The sequence below is a fragment of the Oryctolagus cuniculus genome, chromosome 17 (assembly GCF_051225735.1).
Source record: "Oryctolagus cuniculus isolate XC-2025 breed Fujian yellow rabbit chromosome 17, ASM5122573v1, whole genome shotgun sequence".
Lineage (NCBI taxonomy): Eukaryota > Metazoa > Chordata > Mammalia > Lagomorpha > Leporidae > Oryctolagus > Oryctolagus cuniculus.
The window spans coordinates 67,924,973-67,947,484 of NC_142883.1; the positions used below are offsets into that span (position 1 = coordinate 67,924,973).

The 22,512-nt window shown below is 40.7% G+C and overlaps 1 protein-coding gene across 1 annotated transcript in view; it reads left to right on the forward strand.

The window, feature by feature from the left end:
- LOC103346468 (uncharacterized) overlaps positions 1 to 22,506 on the forward strand; it is a 54,523-nt gene extending 32,017 nt beyond the window's left edge. The window contains exons 2-4 of the mRNA XM_070067812.2: positions 16,742 to 16,868; positions 18,141 to 18,233; positions 19,410 to 22,506. Of these exons, the coding sequence (XP_069923913.2) occupies positions 16,745 to 16,868; positions 18,141 to 18,233; positions 19,410 to 21,337 (2,145 nt within the window). The 5' untranslated portion in view covers positions 16,742 to 16,744 and the 3' untranslated portion in view covers positions 21,338 to 22,506. The remainder of the gene's footprint in view (positions 1 to 16,741; positions 16,869 to 18,140; positions 18,234 to 19,409) is intronic.
- The last annotated feature ends 6 nt before the right edge of the window (positions 22,507 to 22,512 follow it).

A 22,512-nucleotide genomic window follows, 5' to 3' on the forward strand; every position in this document is an offset into this window, starting at 1 on the left:
GGAGATGGGCAGATCTGAGGCCAGGAGCCAGAAGCTTCCTTCCAGGTCTCCCACCTAGGTGCAGGGGCCCAAGGCCATCTTCTACTGCTTTCCCAGGCTATTGCAGAGAGCTGGCTGGGAAGAGGACCAGTGGGGACTAGAACTAGTGCACATGTGGGATGCTGGCACTGCAGGTGGAGGATTACACCACTGCACCACAGTGCCGGCACCAGTCCATCCTTTATTAAGGAGACCTCAGTAACCATGCTCAGGTTTTACTGTCCTATATTCACGGCCAAAGTCCTAGCAGACAACATGGTTTGGTGAATCATAGGCACAAAGTGTGTAGGAACTTCATTTCCCATATGGCACAGTTAATAACAAAGATCCAATAGGGGAAATTATTTGCATCATAGTCTTTGAGAACTAATGGACATCACAGGTGATCTAGAGAATTTAGGAGTTTTGTGAGCGCCTAGAGTGAAAAAGTCACTGGGAGCACAAGGACAGTGCCTGGAGTTTATTTTGATGAATTTTAGCCCCTTTCATCAGAGGGAGGCCCATATAAGCTGGACTGATTTGTAGCAAAGGTGACAATTAATTTTGTAAATGAGGTATGCATTGCACTAAAACCCAAGTAGGATGATTAGCCTTGTATGAACTTGAGAAGTATGTCAGATCATCTCATTCATGGAGCTTGTCATCTGTGTGATACATGCTTGTGTTCCTGATAAGTGGTGGGTATGATTAATTTTTTTCTCAAAAATTCTGTTAGATGGCAATGTCAATGAGGTGCCCATGTATACCTCAGAAGTGTCTTTGCAAGGTGAAGGCAAACTGAGACTGAGGGGCTTTTGGAAAAACTTTGAACAAAATACATTTGCCATACCTGGTTAAGACACATCATTTATCTATTGAGATGCAACAGATATGTTAACATTAGGTATAAGGTACAATGGACATGGTGGATGACATACAGCAATATGATTTTAGTAATCTATCGTGAGGTGCTATTTTTTTTACTGGATTTAGCAGATAAAATTGGGACGCCTAATGGGGAATAGCTGGAGTAATCACCTTTTTGTTAATTAAATATGAGATAATAAATGTTAGTGTATGAAGACATTGAGTTTCCTTTTATTGGGCCATCTTTGCTATTTTAATCTCGATCTGTGAATTCTCATTTTCTCTAGCCAAGTTGTATCTTAAAAACTTGATTTTATTCCTCATCATGTTAACTCTGCCGCTTCTGGGATTTTTTTAGTACATCTGACAATTGGAAATATAGACAATAGTATAGTTAAAATGAGATATACCAAGTAAAGTATTTCTTTTTCTTCTGATACATATTTTGGAATTCTTCTAAAATTCCTATTGAGTGCCCTTGTTAAATTTAGTTAAGTCCCTGGTTAAGACTTATTGGAGCCACTCTACTGATTACACCTATGAAACTTTGTTCATAAATGCTGGATCCGAATGCCTTAAGGGCTGATTCTGAGGCCAGAGTGCTATTTGGGACATCTGCCATTCTATGAGCCTGCTGTGTATCCTGCTTCCCATGTTGGATCGTTCTCTCCCTTTTTGATTCTATCAGTTAGGATTAGGAGACACTAGACTTGTTCATGTGATCCCTTTGACTCTTAGTCCTATCATTGTGATCAGTTGTGAACTGAAGTTGATCACTGGGACTAGTGAGATGGCATTGGTACATGCCACCTTGATGGGATTGAATTGGAATCTCCTGGTATGTTTCCAACTCTACCATTTGGGGCAAGTCAGCTTGAGCATGTCCCAAATTGCACATCTCTTCCCTCTCTTATTCCCACTCTTATATTTAATAGGGATCACTTTTCAGTTAAGCTTCAGCACTTAATAATGACTGTGTATTGATTACAGTATTCAACCAATAGTATTAAGTAGAAGAAAAAAAATACTAAAAGGGATAAAGTATTAAGTTTTTCATCAACAGTCAGGGCAAGGGTTGATAAAGTCACCATTTCTCACAGTGTCCATTTCACTTCAACAGGTTTCCTTTTTAGTGCTCAGTTGTCACCAATTAAGGAGAATATATGATATTTGTCCCTTTGGGACTGCCTTATTTCACTCAGCATGATGTGTTCCAGATGCCTACATTTTGTTGTAAATGATCAGGTTTCACTGTATTTGACTGCTGTATAGTATTCTATAGAGTACATATCCCGTACTTTCCTTATCCAGTCTACTTTTTTATTTAACTTTTATTTAATGAATATAGATTTCCAAAGTACAGCTAATGGACTACATTGGCTCCCCCCACCCAGTGACTTCCCTCCCACCTGCAACCCTCCCCTTTCCCACTCTCTCTCCCCTTCCATTCATATCAAGATTCATTTTCAATTTTCTTTATATACAGAAGATCAGTTTAGTATTCATTAAGTAAAGATTTCAACAGTTTGCACCCACATAGAAACACAAAGTGAAAAATACTGTTTGAGTACTCGTTATAGCATTAAATCTCAATGTACAGCACATTAAGGACAGAAATCCTACATGAGGAGTAAGTGCACAGTGACTCCTGTTGTTGATTTTATAAATTGACACTCCTGTCTATGGCATCAGTAATCTCCCTATGCTCCAGTCATGAGTTTCCAAGGCCATGGAAGCCTTTTGAGTTCTCTGACTTTTATCTTATTTAGATAAGGTCAGAGTCAAAGTGGAAGTTCTCTCCTCCCTTCAGAGAAAGGTACCTCCTTCTTTGAAGACCTGTTCTTTCCACTGGGCTCTCACTCACAGAGATCTTTCATTTAGGTGTCTTTCTCTCTCTCTCTCTTTCTTTCTTGCTTTTTTTTTTTTTTTTTTTTTTTTTTTTTTTTTTTTTGCCAGAGTGTCTTGGCTTTCCATGCCTGAAATACTCTCATGGGCTTTTTTTTTAACTTTTATTTAATGAATATAAATTTCCAAAGTACGACTCATGGATTACAATGGCTTCCCCCCCATACCGTCCCTCCCACCCACAACCCTCCCCTTTCCCACTCCCTCTCCCCTTCCATTCACATCAAGATTCATTTTCGATCATCTTAATATACAGAAGATCAGCTTATATACATTAAGTAAGGATTTCAACAGTTTGCTCCCACACAGAAACATAAAGTGAAAAATAATTGATGATTTTTTTTAAATGATGATGAAATCAGATCAGACCTATTGTCATGTTTAATCCCAGTGAGAGTCAAGTTGGGAATTGATAATTTCTTTTTTTCTTTTCTTTTTTTTTTTTTTTACAGAAGATCAGTTTAGTATACATTAAGTAAAGATTTCAACAGTTTGCACCCGCATAGAAACACAAAATGAAATATACTGTTTGAAGGCCGGCGCCGTGGCTCAATAGGCTAATCCTCCACCTTGCGGCGCCGGCACACCGGGTTCTAGTCCCGGTTGGGGCGCCGGATTCTGTCCCGGTTGCCCCTCTTCCAGGCCAGCTCTCTGCTATGGCCAGGGAGTGCAGTGGAGGATGGCCCAGGTGCTTGGGCCCTGCACCCCATGGGAGACCAGGAAAAGCACCTGGCTCCTGGCTCCTGCCAGGATCAGCGCGGTGCGCCGGCTGCAGCGGCGGCCATTGGAGGGTGAACCAACGGCAAAGGAAGACCTTTCTCTCTCTGTCTCTCTCTCTCACTGTCCACTCTGCCTGTCAAAAAAAAAAAAAAAAAAAAAAAAAAAAAGAAATATACTGTTTGAGTACTCGTTATAGAATTAAATCTCAATGTACAGCACATCAAGGACAGAAATCCTACATGAGGAATAAGTGCACAGTGACTCCTGTTGTTGACTTTACCAATTGACACTCCTGTCTATGGCATCAGTAATCTCCCTATGCACCAGTCATGAGTTTCCAAGGCTATGGAAGCCCCTTGAGTTCTCTGACTCTTATCTTGTTTAGACAAGGTCATAGTCAAAGTGGAGGTTCTCTCCTCCCTTCAGAGGAAGGTACCTCCTTCTTTGAAGACCTGTTCTTTCCACTGGGATCTCACTCACAGAGATCTTTTTGCCAGAGTGTCTTGGCTTTCCATGCCTGAAATACTCTCATGGGCTTTTCAGCCAGATCCGAATGCCTTTAGGGCTGATTCTGAGGCCAGAGTGCTATTTAGGACATCTGCCATTCTATGAGTCTGCTGAGTATCTCACTTCCCATGTTGGATCACTCTCCCCTTTATTCTATCGGTTAGTGTTAGCAGGTACTAGACTTGTTTATGTGCTCCCTTTGACTCTTAGTCCTTTCATTATGATCAATTGTGAACTGAAATTGATCACTTGGACTAGTGAGATGGCATTGGTACATGCCACCTTGATGGGATTGAATTGGAATCCCCTGGTATGTTTCTAACTCTACCATTTGGGGCAAGTCAGCTTGAGCATGTCCCAAATTATACATCTCTTCCCTCTCTTATTCCCACTCTTATGTTTAACAGGGATCACATTTCAGTTAATTTTCAACACTTAAGACTAACTGTGTGATAATTACAGAATTAAACCAGTCATATTAAGTAGAACAGACAAAAAAAAAATTCTAAGAGGGATAATGTATTAAGTTGTTCATTAACAGTCAGGGCTATGCTGATCAAGTCACCGTTTCTCATAGTGTCCATTTCACTTCAGGAGGTTTCCTTTTTGGTGTTCAGTCAGTTGTCACCGATCAGGGAGAACATATGGTATTTGTCCCTTTGGGACTGGCTTACTTCACTCAGCATGATGTGTTCCAGATTCCTCCATTTTGTTGCAAATGACTGGATTTCATTGTTTCTTACTGCGGTATAGTATTCTAAAGAGTACATATCCCATAATTTCTTTATCCAGTCTACCGTTGATGGGCATTTAGGTTGGTTCCAGGTCTTGGCTATTGTGAATTGTGCTGCGATAAACATTAGGGTGCAGACTGCTTTTTTGTTTGTCAATTTAAACTCTTTTGGGTAAATTCCAAGGAGTGGGATGGCTGGGTCGAACGGTAGGGTTATATTCAGGTTTCTGAGGAATCTCCAGACTGACTTCCATAGTGGCTTGACCAGTTTGCATTCCCACCAACAGTGGGTTAGTGTCCCTTTTTCCCCCCATCCTCGCCAGCATCTGTTGTTGGTAGATTTCTGTATGTGAGCCATTCTAACCGGGGTGAGGTGAAACCTCATTGTGGTTTTGATTTGCATTTCCCTGATTGCTAGTGATCTTGAACATTTTTTCATGTGTCTGTTGGCCATTTGGATTTCCTCTTTTGAAAAATGTCTGTTGAGGTCCTTGTCCCATCTCTTAAGTGGGTTGTCTGTTTTGATGTTGTGGAGTTTCTTGATCTCTTTGTAGATTCTGGTTATTAACCCTTTATCTATTGCATAGTTTGCAAATATTTTTCCCATTCTGTCGGTTGTCTCTTCGTCTCCTGACAGGGATCACATTTCAGTTAAATTTCAACAGTTAAGAATAACTGTGTATTAATTACAGAATTAAACCAGTCATATTAAGTAGAACAGACAAAAAAAAATACTAAGAGGGACAATGTATTAAGTTGTTCATTAACAGTCAGGGCTATTGTGATCAAGTCACCATTTCTCATAGTGTCTGGTGCCAGATCTCAGTGGAAATGCTTCCAACTTTTCCCCATTCAATAGGATGCTGGCCATGGGTTTTTCATAAATTGCTTTGATTATATTGAGGAATGTTCCTTCTTTACCCAATTTGCTTAGAGTTTTCATTGTGAAAGGGTGTTGAATTTTATCAAATGCTTTCTCTGCATCTATTGAGATAATCATATGGTTTTTCTTCTGCATTCCGTTAATGTGGTGAATCACATTGATTGATTTGCGAATGTTGAACCATCCCTGCATAATAGGGATAAATCCCACTTAGTCTGGGTGGATGGTTTTCCTGATGTGTTGTTGTATTCTATTGGCGAGAATTTTATTGAGGATTTTTGCATCTATGTTCATCAGGGATATTGGTCTATAATTCTCTTTCAATGCTGCATCTTTTTCTGGCCTAGGAATTAAGGTGATGCTGGCTTCATGGAAAGAATTAGGGAGGATTCCATCCTTTTCGATTGTTCTGAATAGTTTGAGAAGAAATGGAATTAGTTCTTCCTTAAATGTCTGGTAGAATTCAGCAGTGAATCCATCTGGTCCTGGGCTTTTCTTTGTTGGGAGGGCCTTTATTACTCTTTCAATTTCTGTTTCAGTTATGGGTCTATTTAGGTTTTCTATGTCTTCCTGGTTCAATTTAGGTAGGTTGCATGTGTCCAGGAATCTATCCATTTCTGATAGATTTTCCTGTTTGCTGGCATACAAGTCCTTGTAGTAATTTCTGATGATTCTTTTTATTTCTGTGGTGTCTGTTGTTACATTTCCTTTTTCATCTTTGATTTTATTGATTTGGGTCTTTTCTTTTTTTAGTTAGTTGGGCCAATGGGGTGTCAATTTTGTTTATTTTTTCAAAAAACCAGCTCTTTGCCTGGCTGATTTTTTGTAATTTTTTTTTGGATTCAATCTCGTTAATTTCTTCTCTGATTTTAATTATTTCTCTTCTCCTACTAGATTTGGGTTTTGTTTGCTGCAGATTTTCTAGATCCTTGCGATGCCCTGAAAGCTCATTTATTTGGTACCTTTCCAATTTCTTGATATAGGCACCTATTGCTATAAACTTGCCTCTCAATACTGCTTTTGCTGAATCCCATAAGTTTTGATATGTTGTGTTGTGATCCTCATTTACTTCCAGAAAGTTTTTGATTTCTCTTTTGATTTCTTGAATGACCCAGTGTTCATTCTGGAGCATGTTGTTCAATCTCCATGTGTTTGCATACTTTCTAGGGTTTCCTGAGTTGCTAATTTCCAGCTTCATTCTGCTGTGGTCTGAGAAGCTGCATGGTATGATTCTAATTCTTTTAAATTTGCTGAGAATTGCTTTATGGCCTAGTATGTGATCAATCCTAGAGAAGGTTCCATGCACTGCTGAGAAGAATGTAAAGTCTTTAGATGTAGGATTGAAAGTTCTGTAGATATCTGTTAGATCCATTTGGGCTATAGTGTCCTTTAAATCTACTGTATCCTTGTTGATCTTCTGTCCAGATGATCCATCTATTTCTGAGAGTGGAGTATTGAAGTCCCCCAGTACTATTATTGTATTGGAATCTAAGTCTCCCTTTAAGTCCCTTAACATATCTTTTAAATAGACCGGTGCCCTGTAATTAGGTGCATATACATTTATAATAGTTACATCTTCCTGTTGAATTGAACCCTTAATCATTAGATAGTGTCCTTCTTTGTCTCTCTTAACAGTTTTTGTAGTAAAGTTTATTTTGTCTAATATTAAGATGGCTACACCTGCTTTTTTTTGGTTTCTGTTGGCATGGAATATCTTTTTCCAACCTTTCACTTTCAGTCTGCATGCCTCTTTGTTAGAGAGATGTGTTTCTTGTAGGCAACAAATAGTTGGGTGTTGTTCCTTAGGCCAATCAGCCAATCTTTGTATTTTAACTGAAGAGTTAAGTCCATTAACGTTTAATGTGACTATTGATACATAGTGACTTTGCCCTGTCCCAGAGATATTTTCTAGTATATGCTTTGAGCTTCCCATGCTCTTTTACTGGTAGGTTTTCTTTCTTTACCTTCTCTCATATTGATGGCCGTGTTTCTGTGTTTCTGAGTGTAACACATCTTTAAGTATCTTTTGCAGGGTCGGACGAGTGGTGCCAGTCTTTCAATTTCTGTTTGCTATGAAAGGTCTTTAACCTTCATTCACAGATGAGAGCTTAGCAGGATATAATATTCTGGGCTGGCAGTTTTTCTCTCTTAGCACCTGTGCTATGTCTCGCCATTCCCTCCTAGCCTGTAGTGTTTCTGATGAGAAGTCTGCTGTGAGTCTAATTGGAGATCCTCTGAGAGTAATCTGATATTTCTCTCTTGCACATTTTAGGATCTTTTCTTTATGTTTCACTGTGGTGAGTTTAATTACAATGTGTCGTGGTGAGGATCTCTTTTGGTCATGTTTACTGGGGGTTCTATGAGCTTCCTGCACTAGGATGTCTCTGTCCTTCTCCAAACCTGGAAAGTTCTCTGCTAGTATATCACTAAAAAGGCCTTCTAATCCTTTCTCTTTCTCCTAGAACTCGAATGTTGGTTTTTTAAATAGTATCCTGTAGATTCCCAACAATATTTTTTAGATTTCTAATTTCCTCTTGTTTTCTTTGGTTTGACTGTATGTTATCCTGTGCTCTGTCTTCGAAGTCTGATATTCTCTCTTCTGTTTCACTGACTCTGTTTTTTAGACTTTCTAATGTGTTTGTCATTTGATGTATTGAGCTCTTCATTTCATTTTGATTTCTCTTCACTATCACACTTTCCTGTTCTACTACTTTCTGCATTTCATTTTGATTCTTCCTTAAAATTTCATTTTCACAAGAGAGATTTTCAATCCTGTCCAATAAGGATTTCTGTAGTTCAAGGATTTGCTTTTGAAAACTTCTAAATGTTCTTATCATAAATTTTTTGAAATCCATATCTTGCATTTCTTCTATCTCATCATCTTCATAATCTTGGCTTGGGGTGTTTTGTTTATTTGGAAGTATCATAGTATCATCGTTGATCTTGTTCCCTTGATTTTTGTGTTTGTTGCTTGGCATAGTTAATTCTTCCTCGCTGACTGTGAGTTTTTTTTTTTTTTAATACTATGTCTGTGTTAAGTGGACTGCCTGCTTTTTGAGGAGCCTTGGAGGCTTGAGATGTGTGTGGCCTGAGAGCTCTGTTTGGTTCTTCCGGGTTACGGGTGTGCAAAGGTGACACCCTCAGGTTATGCATGGTAAATCTCTCTATTTATTTATTAATTATTTATTTTATTTTATTTTTGATTCAGGAGGTAAGTAATACCACACGGCTGAGCAGAATTGATGGTATTTAGCTTCCAATCTCTGACTTCTACCTAAAGAGTCTGTGCCGGTTTAGTTTCTCCTGTGGACTCCCACTGGGTTGCCTAGGCTACTGAATTGTAGCCTTAGCTCTCCCCTTTTGTTATGTATATCCCGAGTGGGGCCTGCTCTTTGTCTCTTGCTCGCCTTTGCAAGTTTGGCAGAGAGAGAAACTTGTTTGTACCAGTACCCACACTCTTTTTTTTTTTTCCTTCTCTCCTGTAGTCAGTCTGGTGAACTTTTCTGCCTCAAATCCTGCTTCCCTCTAGATTCTGTCCACCGTTTCCCCACCAATGTCTCCAGTTACTGAGCTCACCTCCCCTTCCAGCGCCGATGTGTGGACTCGGAGCCCTGGGCATCCCTGCTCTCCCCACTGGTGTCTGTGTGACACCCACTCCCCTTCTGCACTGGCACGCAGACCATGCGGTTCCCATGGCTCGGCTTCTGCGCGGTGGGTGACCTTGCTCTCCCAGTAGGTCCTCCGAGTCACAGCCACTAGATCCGGAAGAGTTTCCACTGCAATTTTTTCCTGATCCTTTTTCTGAGGCTACCGTAACTCCACTTTTATTAAACTAAAATTTCCCAGACTATTGGTGCACGCCCTCACTATTCCGCCATCTTGGCTCCGCCCCAAATTTTAGGTTTTCAATAGGATCAAATTATGTACTTTTCAGAAATGTATACATGCAGACGACTATAATTTATGCATTTTACATTTTCCTTCTTTAGATTTTTAAAAAGCTTTACTGAGATTGCTGCTGTGATATAGCAGGTTGTGGGGAGCAACTCGGACTAGACTAAGTTATTGGAATTAAGACTTATTCTATGCATCTGCTCTCCCACAATATGGCGTTGAGAAGGGAGAAACAGCTTCTACACAGCTGTCTCCAGTTCAACCAATAAACTGTAGGACCTGCTCCTGATGGGAGGAGAGCAGCGTACTCGGTGTGTGGGTAGCAGAGTTGGGATTGGTGAAGAGGACTATAAAGGAGGAGAGAGACAACATGCTCCAGGAACATCTAAGGGGAACATTTAAGAGGAACACCTGTGCAGCCCCCGAGAGAGCCGGCCGGCGGTGTGCCGCTCCCCTGCGGAAGTGGGGAAAGTGGCCAGGGGGATCCGCCCTTCCACGGAGGTGGAATGGACGGCAGCCAACCTGGGAAGAACCAGCAGCAAACCCAGGGAGGGCCGAGCAGACGAAAGAACAGCTCAGGGTCCTGTGTCGTTCCTCCACGAAGACGGGGAGCGACACAGGTAAAGCCCAGCTCTGGCCATGGTGGCCAATTGGGAGTGAACCAGTAGAATGAAGGCATCACTGTCTCTGCTTCTTCCTCTCAGATGAATACATAAATACTGCAAATTTTTAAAAATTAAAAATAAAGAACACTGACCTCCCTCGATTTGCAGAATAAAGTCACTGAAAGGTAATTACCAGCCCAGATATCACACAGGAATTTGAACTGCACAATTCAGACATTATATATAGAAATATTGTGGCCGGTGCCGTGGCTTACTTGGTTAATCCTCCATTTGCGGAACCAGCATCCCATATGGGTGCCAGGTTCTAGTCCTGGTTGCTCCTCTTCCAGTCCAGCTCTCAGCTGTGGACTGGGAAGGCAGCAGAGGGTGGCCCAAGTTCTTGGGCCCCTGCACCCGGATCAGAGACGAGGAGGAAGCACCTGGCTCTTGGCTTCAGATCGGCATAGCACCAGCCATAGCAGCCATTTAGGGGGTGAACCAATGGAAGGAAGACCTTTCTCAGTCTCTTTTTTTTTATTTGACAGAGTTAGACAGAGACAGAGAGAAAGGCCTTCCTTCCATTGGTTCACCCCCAAATGGCTGCTATGGCTGGCACACTGAGCTAATCTGAAGCCAGGAGCTGGTGCTTCCTCCTGTTCTCCCATGCGGGTGCAGGGCCTAAGCACTTGGGCCACCCTCTGCTGCCTTTCCAGGCTATAGCTGAGAGCTGAACTGGAAGAGGAGCAACCAGGACTAGAACCCATGGTGCGATTGTCACAGGCAGAGGATTAGTCTAGTGAACCATGGTGCTGGCCAGAAAAATATGTTTAAAAAAAATAATTTGGCATGTGCCACAGCTCACTAGGCTAATCCTCTGCCTGCATCACTGGCACCCCAGGTTCTAGTCCCAGTCTGGGCACCAGATTCTGTCCTGGTTGCTCCTGTTCCATTCCAGCTCTTTGCTGTGGCCTGGGAGCGGAGTGGAGGATGGCCCAAATCCTTGGTACCTGCACCGACATTGGAAACCAGGAGAAGCACCTGGCTCCTGGCTTCAGATCAGCGCGGTGCGCTGGATGCAGCGTGCCAGCTGCAGCGTACATTGGAGGGTGAACCAACAGTAAAGGAAGACCTTTCTCTCTCTGTCTCTCTCTCTCACACAGACACTGCCCACTCTGCCTGTCAAAATAAATAAATAAATAAAAATAAAATAAAATTTTGACCAATACCTGTGGGTCAAGATTCAGTGCCCAAAGACACTACCATTCAAATCCTCAAGCGCTTGAACATAATTTCCTGTCCATTCTAATATATATAGGAAAAGGAGTGGAAGCAGGAGGTCCATGCACCTGTATATCTGGCTCTCTTCCTAATTCATGGGGGAAACCACAAATTAAGTGCAATCTCAAAAAATAAAGTTTTGTTAAGAACTTAACTAAATGGAGTGATTAATAGATTAATTTCAGGATCTTTTTGGTAAAGAATTTTTACCAAGAAGTGCAATTCCAAGTATTCATGAAGGTTTTAGAAGGCACTCAGCCCAATTTCCAGCCATAATAATCCACTAAATGTATTCAAATAATTTTCCTTACTATGAAATATGATGCATTGATGGGTGAAAAATTGTTTTAGTAGGTAAGATCAAGCATCATTTTACAAGATTAAAAATGGGTTGTTCAGGAAGATTGGTATCATTGAATATTTTAAGTTAAAAAGAGTCCTAGAAGTCTTTTCCTGAGTATCTGTGAGAGTATATGATAATTAGGGAGGCCAGTGCTTTGGTGCAGCAGGTTAAAGCCCTGGCCTGCAGTTCTGACATCCCATATGAAACCAATTTGACTGATAGCTGCTCTACTTTTGATCCAACTCTCTGCTATGGCCTGGGAAAGCAGTAGAAGTAGGCTGAAGTCCATGGGCCCCTGCAGCTGCATGGGAGACCCACAATAAACTCCTGGATCCAGGCTTTGGATCAGCTCAGCTCTGTTTGTTGTGGCCATTTGGAGAATGAACTAGCAGATGGAAGATCTCTCTCTTGCTCTACCTCTCTCTGTAACTCTATCTTTCAAAGAGATAAAATTTAAAAAAAGAAGAAATATGAGAGGTTTTTAGAACCATATTTTAATTATGAGATTTAAAAATAATGATAAATTTAAATACAATTCCCAAGAATTCTTTCCACATTTGAATTTCTCCACTTATACTATGTTTCTTTCAGTTGTATATATGTCAAACATTAATGAGGACTTGATTATTATGTGGGTATCCCATGTGGTTAGACAAGTTCTGATGTATCCCCTCCATGTCCCAGGAGGCTGATTTTCCAGCCGATACATGGATCATCTTCATTGCTTCCTAATGGAGACGTGCATTGGTATCTGGGAATCTAGCCTCATCTGCCCATGATGGCAGCAGGTCAGGACCATGGGAAATCTCCTCTGGCCTCCTTCTCAGCATGTGCCATTCCAACCACTCCCACCATCTTCACAGAATTCCTGACCCTGGGGTTTTCCTCATATGCTCGAGCTGTGTGGTTGGTTTCTGTGTCTGTGGATGTTAGTGTGAGGGTGAAAGGAACCTTGGAGAGCAGGACAGGTGTCTGTCTCTTGGTGGCATAGGTGACAGTCATAGATCTGAGGTGTTAAGTTATGTCATTCAGGCGCACCCTGCAGATCTTGGCTGGCCCAGGAAGGGACACCAATGCCACATCCTCAGTTCTGGAGCTGGAGAAAGGGTGAATAAGGTTGAGACTTTAAAGATATTTTTGTCAAAAATTGGTGCACTGAAAGAAGACCAATGTGTCTCCAGGTGTACAGAAGGCAGCTCCAAAAGTTCTGTAGAGTCTGTTTCATCCGGGGCCGGTGCTGTGGTGCACTAGCTTAATCCTCTGTCTACAGTGCCGGCATCCCATATGGGTGCCAGTTCTAGTCCCGGCTGCTCCTTTTCACATCCAGCTCTCTGTTGTGGCCTGGGAAAGCAGGAGACAATGGCCCAGGTGCTTGGGCCCCTGTACCCACGTGGGAGCCCAGGAAGAATCACCTGGCTCCTGGCTTCAGATCAGCACAGCTCTGTCCGTTCTGACCACTTTGAGTGTGAACCAACAGAAGGAAGACCTTTCTCTCTGCCTCTCTCTCACTGTCTGTAATTCTACCTGTCAAATAAAGAAGATTAAAAAAAAAAGTAAAGTCTGTTTCATCTAAGATGGCAGTGGGATGGAGCTGGATGTTCAGGCCATTTGGATGAAATGTGTGTGGGTGAATGTTGATTGCACCTCTGTCACTGTTTAGCTGTCTGTAAGATGAGTACATTAACACTGCTAGTGAAATGTCCCTGCATTTCCTGAGAAATCCTTGTGAGGTGTGTGCAGGCTGACTTACACTATGTGGCAGTTGCATTTTTGGGGTTTCATTGTATGTCTTCTTATAGTAAAATGTCTGTTTTCCTGCATTGTGTAGCCTGCCTTGCACTACTCTTTCAAGGTTACAGAACTTTATACAAGACCTAATTTACAAAAATGTGGAAGTTTGGATACTCTGTGACAATCCCATTTGCAGAGAGAGTTGTCTTCCATTTGCTGATTTACTCTCCAACTGGCCAAAATGGCCAGAGTTATGCCAATCCAAGCCAGGAGCCAGGAGCTTCTTCCAGGTCTCTGACACGGGTGCAGAGGCCCAAAGACTTGGGCCATCTTCTATTGCTTTCCCAGGCCTTAGCAGAGAGCTGGATTGAAGTATAGCATCTGGTATTTGAACCGACACCCATATGGGATACAGGCAGCAGCTTTACCTGCTAAGCCACAGTGCCAGTCCCCAAAATAACTTTCATTAGTGTAAATTTTACTGAACATAATTTATTTCAATAATTACAATGTTTTACTGTTTTTTATTGTTACATTATCATTTAATAAAATTTTGGCAATGCTTTCATTTAACCAAGGATAACTTCTGGTTAATCTCTGCCACTTAGTAGAGTTGGGAGCACTTGCCTATATATTTCCATGTTTAAACGCTTACTCCTCCATGGTGAAGTTGACATTTTCTCTATTTATGTATTCATGATTCTTTATTCATTCTATCACTCCTTTTTCTACAGTGCAATGTAGGAGGAAAGCCAAGAAATTTTCTTTTAAATACTTGCATTCATGTTTTCTTCCAGGTATGATCCAGATATTTCAAAGAAAATTAATACATCACCTGCTAATTGTGTACTTTTTAAAACATATTTATTTTATACATTTGAAAGACAGAGTCACCGAGAGTGCTAAAAAAGAGAGCGAGAGATAGAAAGAGAGTCTTCCATGTGCTGGTTCATTCCCCCAAAGGCCACAATGGTCAGAGCTGAGCCAATCCACAGACAAGAAGCAGGATCCTCCTGTGTCTCTCACATAGATGCATGGGTCCATGCACTTGAGTCATCCTCCAGTACCTTCCCAGTTATATTAGCAGGAGCAGGATTTGAGGTGGAGAAGCCAGGACTCAAACTGCCACTCATATGGGATGCTGGCTCTGAGGACTGGGGCTTTAACCCACTGTGCAATAGCACAGACTCCTGTAAGTGTTTTTTTTTTAATTATTCTCAGGTTTCTGTCAGTTTTCTTTTTAGATTTATAATAATTTATGAATGAAAATGGAAAAATAAAGATAAATTTTATTCTCAGGGAATATATAAAAACAAGGTGAATGAATTTGTCATGACTATCAAGCATTGCAGTAATCTAAGATAAGGCACTTTGGTATCATCTTTCTGTTGCCATAGCAAAATACATATTTGTTATATTTTCAAATGAGGCTTCAAGGATAATGTTCTAAATTGGGAGTCATGATGTCCAATACAGTCTTTATTGTTATATAGGTGATGTACTGGCAGTGTTTCAGTACCACCCTGGAAATAAACACTGAGCATTCTGCAATGGTAAGACTTAGCTAGTGCTAAAACACAAATCAGTTCCATTTATTTTTTTAATTGTTAGAATAATGCAGTCCTTAATAATTTGGGGAACTGAATTTGATGCAGAGATAGCATAAGGGCTGTGTGAGGAAAAAAAATCTATTGCAGGTTCTTTTATATTTTAAGATTTTATTTAACAATTTATTTATTTGAAAGTCAGAGTTACACAGAAAGAGAGGCAGAGAGAGAGAGAGAGAGGAGATCTTCATCCGCTGGTTCACTCCCTGGTTGGCCACAATGCCCAGAGCTGTGCTGATCTGAGCCAGGAGCCAGGAGCTTTTTCTGGGTCTCCCATGTGGGTTCAAGGGCCCAAGGTGTTGGGCCAGATCTGCTTTCCAAGGCATAGCACAGAGCCTGATTAGAAGTGGAGCACCTGGGTCTAGAAACAGCGCCCATATGAGATGCCAGCATTTCAGGCCAGGGTGTTAACTTGCTGCACCACAGCAGTGGCCCAAATATTTATTTATTTATTTGAAAGGCAAATAGAGATAAGGTGGGATGGGTAGTGAGAAAGTGATACCTTCCATCTACTGGTTCATTCACAAAATGACCACAGTCGTTGGCCAGGTTAAAGCCAGGTTAAAGCCTGGAACTCTATCTGGGTCTCCCATAACCTTGGAAGTGGAGCACCAAGGACTCAAATTGTCTGTCCACATGGATTGCAGGTGGAGGGTGCAGGCTTTCCTGCTGCACCACAATGCTGGTGCCTACTGCAGGTTCTCAAACAAATCTCTCTGCATTTCCCTCAGTCACAAATGCAGATTATACTGCAGAATTTCTCAAGGTCTGTTCTTGGGTAAATAATTCCATTGATTTTACTTTAATTTGTGATAATGTTATTTCAGTTCTTTAAATGTTTATGAGTAGAATAATTACAGGAAAAGAAAAAGCTACTTTCTATTTTTTCTTGAATCTCTTCCCTTATTTAAAAATATTTATGAGCTTGATAGAGAAAGAAGTTGATGGAGTGAGAGAAAGCTAGAAACTCCCATGCACCCACTCACTGCCTAAATAATCATATCAAGCAGGGGTGGGGCACAACTGAAGCCAAGAGTCAAGAAAGGAATCTAGGCCTTCCTCTTGGTTGGCATCAACATTCCTTCCCCTGTTCTGCATTAGCTGAGAGCTGGAAACTGGAGCTGGCACTGAAATCCAACTTTGGAAATTTGACATAGAGATAGAGTGTCTGAGCTAGCATCATAAACACTAAGTTAAATGCTTACTGTCTCTTTAAAAACATTTTTTTCTCTGCCATAATTGCATTGACTGTGCATGGTGTTTTCCTGGAAATTCTTCTCTGTTCAATCCCTTCATAGCTTCCTGATGGTTTCTTGTCTTATTCCCTGAATACTTCTACATTCTTCTGAACATTGCTCATTCCAGAGTGAATGTTGTCCCCCTTTCAACCTACTTTGCAATGGCCATTGACATAGTCTGGCCTTTTGAGCTGAAACCCCTGTTTCCCTCCAGCTTGGGAATTTTTCCCAGCCTTTATACCATAGGTTTGACCCCCTGTTGAATGCTTCTGTGTGGCTGTCCAAATGCTCAACAAATCTGAAATGAAATAGCATCCTTCCTTCTTCTTCCATACCCATGTAGAAGATATGCAACTGCCATTGTTTGTAATATGACAGAGTTGACATGTTGACAAAGAGTGTTCTATCACAGGTGATGATAGCATTTGAAGACCTCGCTGTGTACTTTACCTGGGAGGAATGGCAGAACATGAACCAAGCTCAGAAAATCCTGTACAGGGATGTGATGCTGGAGACCTACAGCAGCCTGTTCTCCCTGGGTGAGTGACATTCATCACATGCCCAATGGTAACATTTTCTCACTATTTGACAAATAAGTGAGCACTATTTATAAAGTTTAATGAAGGACGGGTATAGAATTTGAGTCCATGAAGAATCTGAATATCTACCATCTGAAAAGGAATTCAAATTGGAACATTGTAAATATAAGAGTGGGAGTAAGAGAGGGAAGAGATGTGCAATTTGGGACATGCTCAAGCTGACTTGCCTCAAACGGTAGAGTTAGAAACATACCAGGGGATTCCAATTCAATCCCATCAAGCTGGCATGTACCAATGCCATCTCACTAGTTCCGGTGATCATTTTCTATTCACAATTGATCATGATGATAGGACTAAGAGCCAAAGGGAGCACATAAACAAGACTAGTGTCTGCAAATACTAGCTGATAGAACAAAAAAGGGAGAGAACGATCCAACATGGAAAGCTTGATACACAGCAGACTCACAGAATGGCAGATGTCCTAAACAGCACTCTGGCCTCAGAATCAGTCCTTAAGGCCCTCGAATCTGGCTGAAAAGGCCATGAGAGTATTACAGGCATGGAAAGCCAAAACACTCTGGCCAAAAAAAAAAAAAAAAAAAAAAACCCTAAAACCTACATGAAAGATCTCTGCGAGTGAGATCCCAGTAAAAAGAACAGGTCATCAAAGAAGGAGGTGCCTTTCTTTGAAGGGAGGAGAGAACTTTCACTTTGACTACAACCTTGTCTAAATATGATCAGAGTTGGTGAACTCAAGGGGCTTCCATAGCCTTGGCGACTCATGACAAGGGCCTGGGGTGATTACTGATGCCATAAACAAGAGTGTCAATTTGTTAAGTCAACAATAGGAGTCACTGTGCACTTAACTCCTCATGGAGGATCTCTGTCCTTAATGTGCTGTACATTGTGATTTAATGCTATAACTAGTACTCAAACTATTTTTCACTGTGTGTTTCTATGTGGATGCAAACTGTTGAAATATTTACTTAAATATGCTAAACTGATCTTCTGTATATAAAGAGAATTGAAAATGAATCTTGATGTGAATGGAAGGGGGGAGGGAGAGGGAAAGGGGAGGGTTGTGGGTGGGAGGGAAGTTATGCGGGGGGAGCCATTGTAATCCATAAGCTGTATTTTGGAAATTTATATTCATTAAATAAAAGTTAAAAAAAATACTGGAACATTGGTTACATAGCTCCTGGACCAAGCTGTTCACCTTCAATTAACCCAAGATAGTGATTTCACAAAGTGTTACATTGTTTCCCTTAATAGGACACTGTGTGACCAAACCTGACTTGATCTTCAAGTTGGAGCAAGGAGCAGAGCCCTGGATGGGGGAAGAATGCCTACATCAGAGCCTTCCAGGTCAGTCTGCACATTTTGGGCAGGGAGGCCTAGGTAGAAGCAGTGTAGCAGATGTTGATTGGTGCTCTTTCCATGAGTTTTTCCCAAGTCTTACTTCAGACACAGTTATTCTACAGTATCTATGGAGATCATTATCTCTGGTAAAGGCAAAGGAAATGAAGTTTCATGTGAAAATCAACAACTGATCAAAACCTCCAGAGTCACATATTATCACAGAGGAGTGTTCATAGAAAGAAATGAAAGGAGGAAACCAGGGTTGACAACGTCACAATGAGATAGAAATAATTTTCATGAAATAGAGCAGATTGTGGTCTGCAGAAATGAATTCTATAAATTGTTGTGAATGTATACCGAAGGTGATACGTTGGAACTTTCTGCAACTGTTGTAGTTCTCAGAAGCTGAGGATGTCAGGTTTCCTTAGAAATATGGGGAAACTGTAATAGAGTGCAGATAAAACAATTTTTCATTAGAAAAATCCCACAAATGCTGTTTCCCTGGGAAGACAGAACATGAGACAACCACAGATGCAAATCTTGTCCCTTAAATGTGATCCTGCTTGGAATACAGACACATTAAACTCTTCTCCACCTGCAAGAAAATGATCCAGTAAAAGTTTCCCATCTTGATGGTTGAAATACCAGAGAAGTACAAAACACACAATTTTATAAAAATGAACTGGAAAGAATAGGACAGGGAAAAATTGATTTCTAGGTAATAGCTGATTATTTTTACTAAACATATGTCCTTTTTTTAAAATCTTATATAGGTGTTTCATCTTTGTGAAAGGCAGAAAGTCAGTGAGAGGAGAAACAGTGAGCAAGAGATTTCCTATTAGCTACCTCCCCAGATACCTACAGCAGTTAGGTCTGACTAATTTGAAGCCAAAAGCCTGGCATTCCAACTATTTGAATCTGATGTATCACAGGGTCCCAAGCACAAGAACCATTATCTGCTGTCCCCTAGTATACATTAGTAGAGAGCTGTATTTGAAGCAGAGTAGCGTGGGCTGAAACTGGCACTGTTTTTGGATGTAGACATTCCAAGCAGTGATTTGTATTCATTTTGTTAATTTTATCCCTCTTAAATACAAGTAACTTCATTCCTTTTACATGAGTATGCCAGGAGAAACAATTATATTTGATTTATTGACAACATTATTTTTTTTCTCACTTCAGTTGCCATGAAAAGGGATGACCTGATTAGGAAAAACCAGAAAAGTCAGGACAAAAATCTGAATCAGAATGTTATGAAAAATAATAAGACATCAACTCCCAAGATAATTGAATTAAGAAAAACACTTCATTTGATTTCAAACCATATTCCAAAACTGAGTATCAAAAAGAGAATCTATTCAGGAATGAAACCTGAAGAATACAATATATGTCACAATGTGCATCCCCACTGTGGGCCTGATCAACTACAAACTGGAGAAAAATGTGATGCTACTAAGGTACCTGGGAATGCTCTCCAGTTCTGTGAGGCTCTTAATCAACAGCACAAAATTCAGACTGTGCTACAGGCTTTTGAACCAACTGGACAAGGGAAAGTCTTCAAAAGGAAAAATGTATTTTGTAAATCTGAGAGGCGTTTTATGGTAGAAAGTAGTACATCAACTGCCACTATTGGTAAGACAACTCAAATAGAACAAGATTTCCATAAAAATTCTAACCTCAGTATGCATCAACAAAGTCCCAGAAAAGAGAAAGTTTATGAATATACTAGTTCTTTGGAACCTGTCATTGACCAATCACATCTTAAAATAAATCATAGACCACTTACAGGGAGGAAACCTAAGCCTTGGGGAAAATCATTCAGTTATAAATCCTGCCATACCATCCATCACAGTACTCATGTAGTAGAAAACCCTCATGTGTTTAATGAACATGGAGAAGCCACTTACCAGAAGTCACATCTGATTAAGCATCAGAGAATTCACACAGGGGAAAAGCCTTATGAATGTAATGACTGTGGGAAAACCTTTGGCTATAAAACAAACCTCATAAAGCATCAGAGAATTCACACAGGGGAGAAACCTTATGAATGTACTAACTGTGAAAAAGCTTTTAGCCTTAAGTCACACCTCATAAATCATCAACGAATTCACACGGGAGAGAAACCTTATGAATGTACTAACTGTGAAAAAGCTTTTGGCATTAAGTCACACCTCATAACTCATCAGCGAATTCACACAGGAGAGAAACCTCATGAATGCAATGACTGTGGAAAGGCATTTCGCCAGAAGTCAAACCTCCTAAGTCATCAGAGAATTCACACAGGGGAGAAACCTTATGAATGTAATGAGTGTGGAAAAGCCTTTGGCAAGAAGGCACACCTCATAAATCATCAGAGAAGTCACACAGGAGAGAAACCTTATGAATGCAATGATTGTGGAAAAGCCTTTGGCTATAAAATAAACTTCATAAGTCATTGGAGAATTCACACAGGGGAGAAACCTTATGAATGTAATGACTGTGGAAAAACCTTTCACCAGAAGTCAAACCTCATAAATCATCAGAGAATTCACACAGGGGAGAAACCTTATGAATGCAATGAATGTGGAAAAACCTTTGGCTATAAAACAAACCTCATAAGTCATCAGAGAATTCATACAGGGAATAAACCTTATGAATGCAATGAGTGTGGAAAAGCCTTTGGCCAGAAGGCACACCTCAGAGAGCATCAGAGAATTCACACAGGGGAGAAACCCTATGAATGTAATGACTGTGGAAAAGCCTTTGGCCAAAAGTCAAACCTTATAAGTCATCAGAGAATTCACACAGGGGAGAAACCTTATGAATGTAATGAGTGTGGAAAATCCTTTAGGTGGAAGTCAGATCTCATCCTACATCAGAGAATTCACACAGGGAATAAACCTTATGAATGCAATGACTGCGGGAAAACCTTTGTGAAGAAGGCACACCTCATAAACCATCAGAGAATTCACATAGGGGAGAAACCCTATGAATGTAATGACTGTGGAAAAGCCTTTGGCCAGAAGTCAAACCTCATAAGTCATCAGAGAATTCACACAGGGGATAAACCTTCTGAATGCAATGACTGTGGTAACGCCTTTGGCCAAAACTCAAGTCTTGTAAATCATTAGAGAAGCCACACAGGAGAAACCTTATGAATGTAATGACTGTGGAAAAGCCTTTATGTGCAGTTCAGAACTCAGTAAACAGAGAAGTCACAGGAGAGAAACCTTATGATGGCAATGACTGTATGTCAAACATCAGAAAGCATCAGAGAATTCACAAGGGGAGAAATGTCATGAATAATGATGGTAGAAAGACTTTTGATATAATTCACAACTAAAAACATCTAGAATTCATACAGGGAATTTTGCACACAATTGCCTTTTTGTGCAAGCTTCATTTTATCAAATAACAGAATTCATCAAGGGAGAACAATAAGATTATAATAAGTGTGGATATGCCTTTGGTGCCAATCATACCTCATCAATCATAACAATTCACACGGGAAAAAAATCTTATGAATGTAATGACTCACAAAGCCTTTTACCATAATTTAGCCCTCATTGCACATCATCAAATTTGTACAGGGAAAAAAGCCTTTGAAAGTAATCTTGTGGAAAAGCCTTTACTTAGAAGTCATACCCTATAAGACAGCAGAGAATTCACATGGGGGAGAAATCTTATGAATGTAATGAGTGTTGGAAAGCTTTGCCAAAATCTCAAGTACAACATTAGAGAATTCACAAAGTGGAGATCTCATGAATGAAATAAATGTGGGAAAGCTTTTTGTCATAGGTCATACCTCATAATCCATCATGGAATTTGCACAGAAGAGAGACTGAGAATATAATGAGGGGTCAGTGCCGTGGCTCCCTTGGTCAATCCTCTGCTTGTGGTTCCAGCATCCCATGTGGGTGACGGATTCTAGTCCCGGTTGCTCCTCTTCCAGTCCAGCTCTCTGCTGTGGCCCAGGAGGGCAATGGAGGATGGCCCAAGTGTTTGGGCCCCTGCACCCGCATGGGAGACCAGGAGGAAGCACCTGGCTCCTGGTTTTGGATTTGCATAGTTCCAGCCATAGCAGCCAATGGAAGAAAGACCCTTGTTTCTGTCTCTTTCTAACTCTGTCTAAAAAATAAACAAAATAATGCACGTCAAAGAGTTTTCCCTCAAATAATATAAGTATTTATGATAAATCTTATGCTGGAAATCACATCTTATCCAAAGGGACTCATTTCATGGAAAAAGCTTATAAATATTAATACTGTGAAAAAGCCATTTATTACAAATCTGTCATACATCAGAG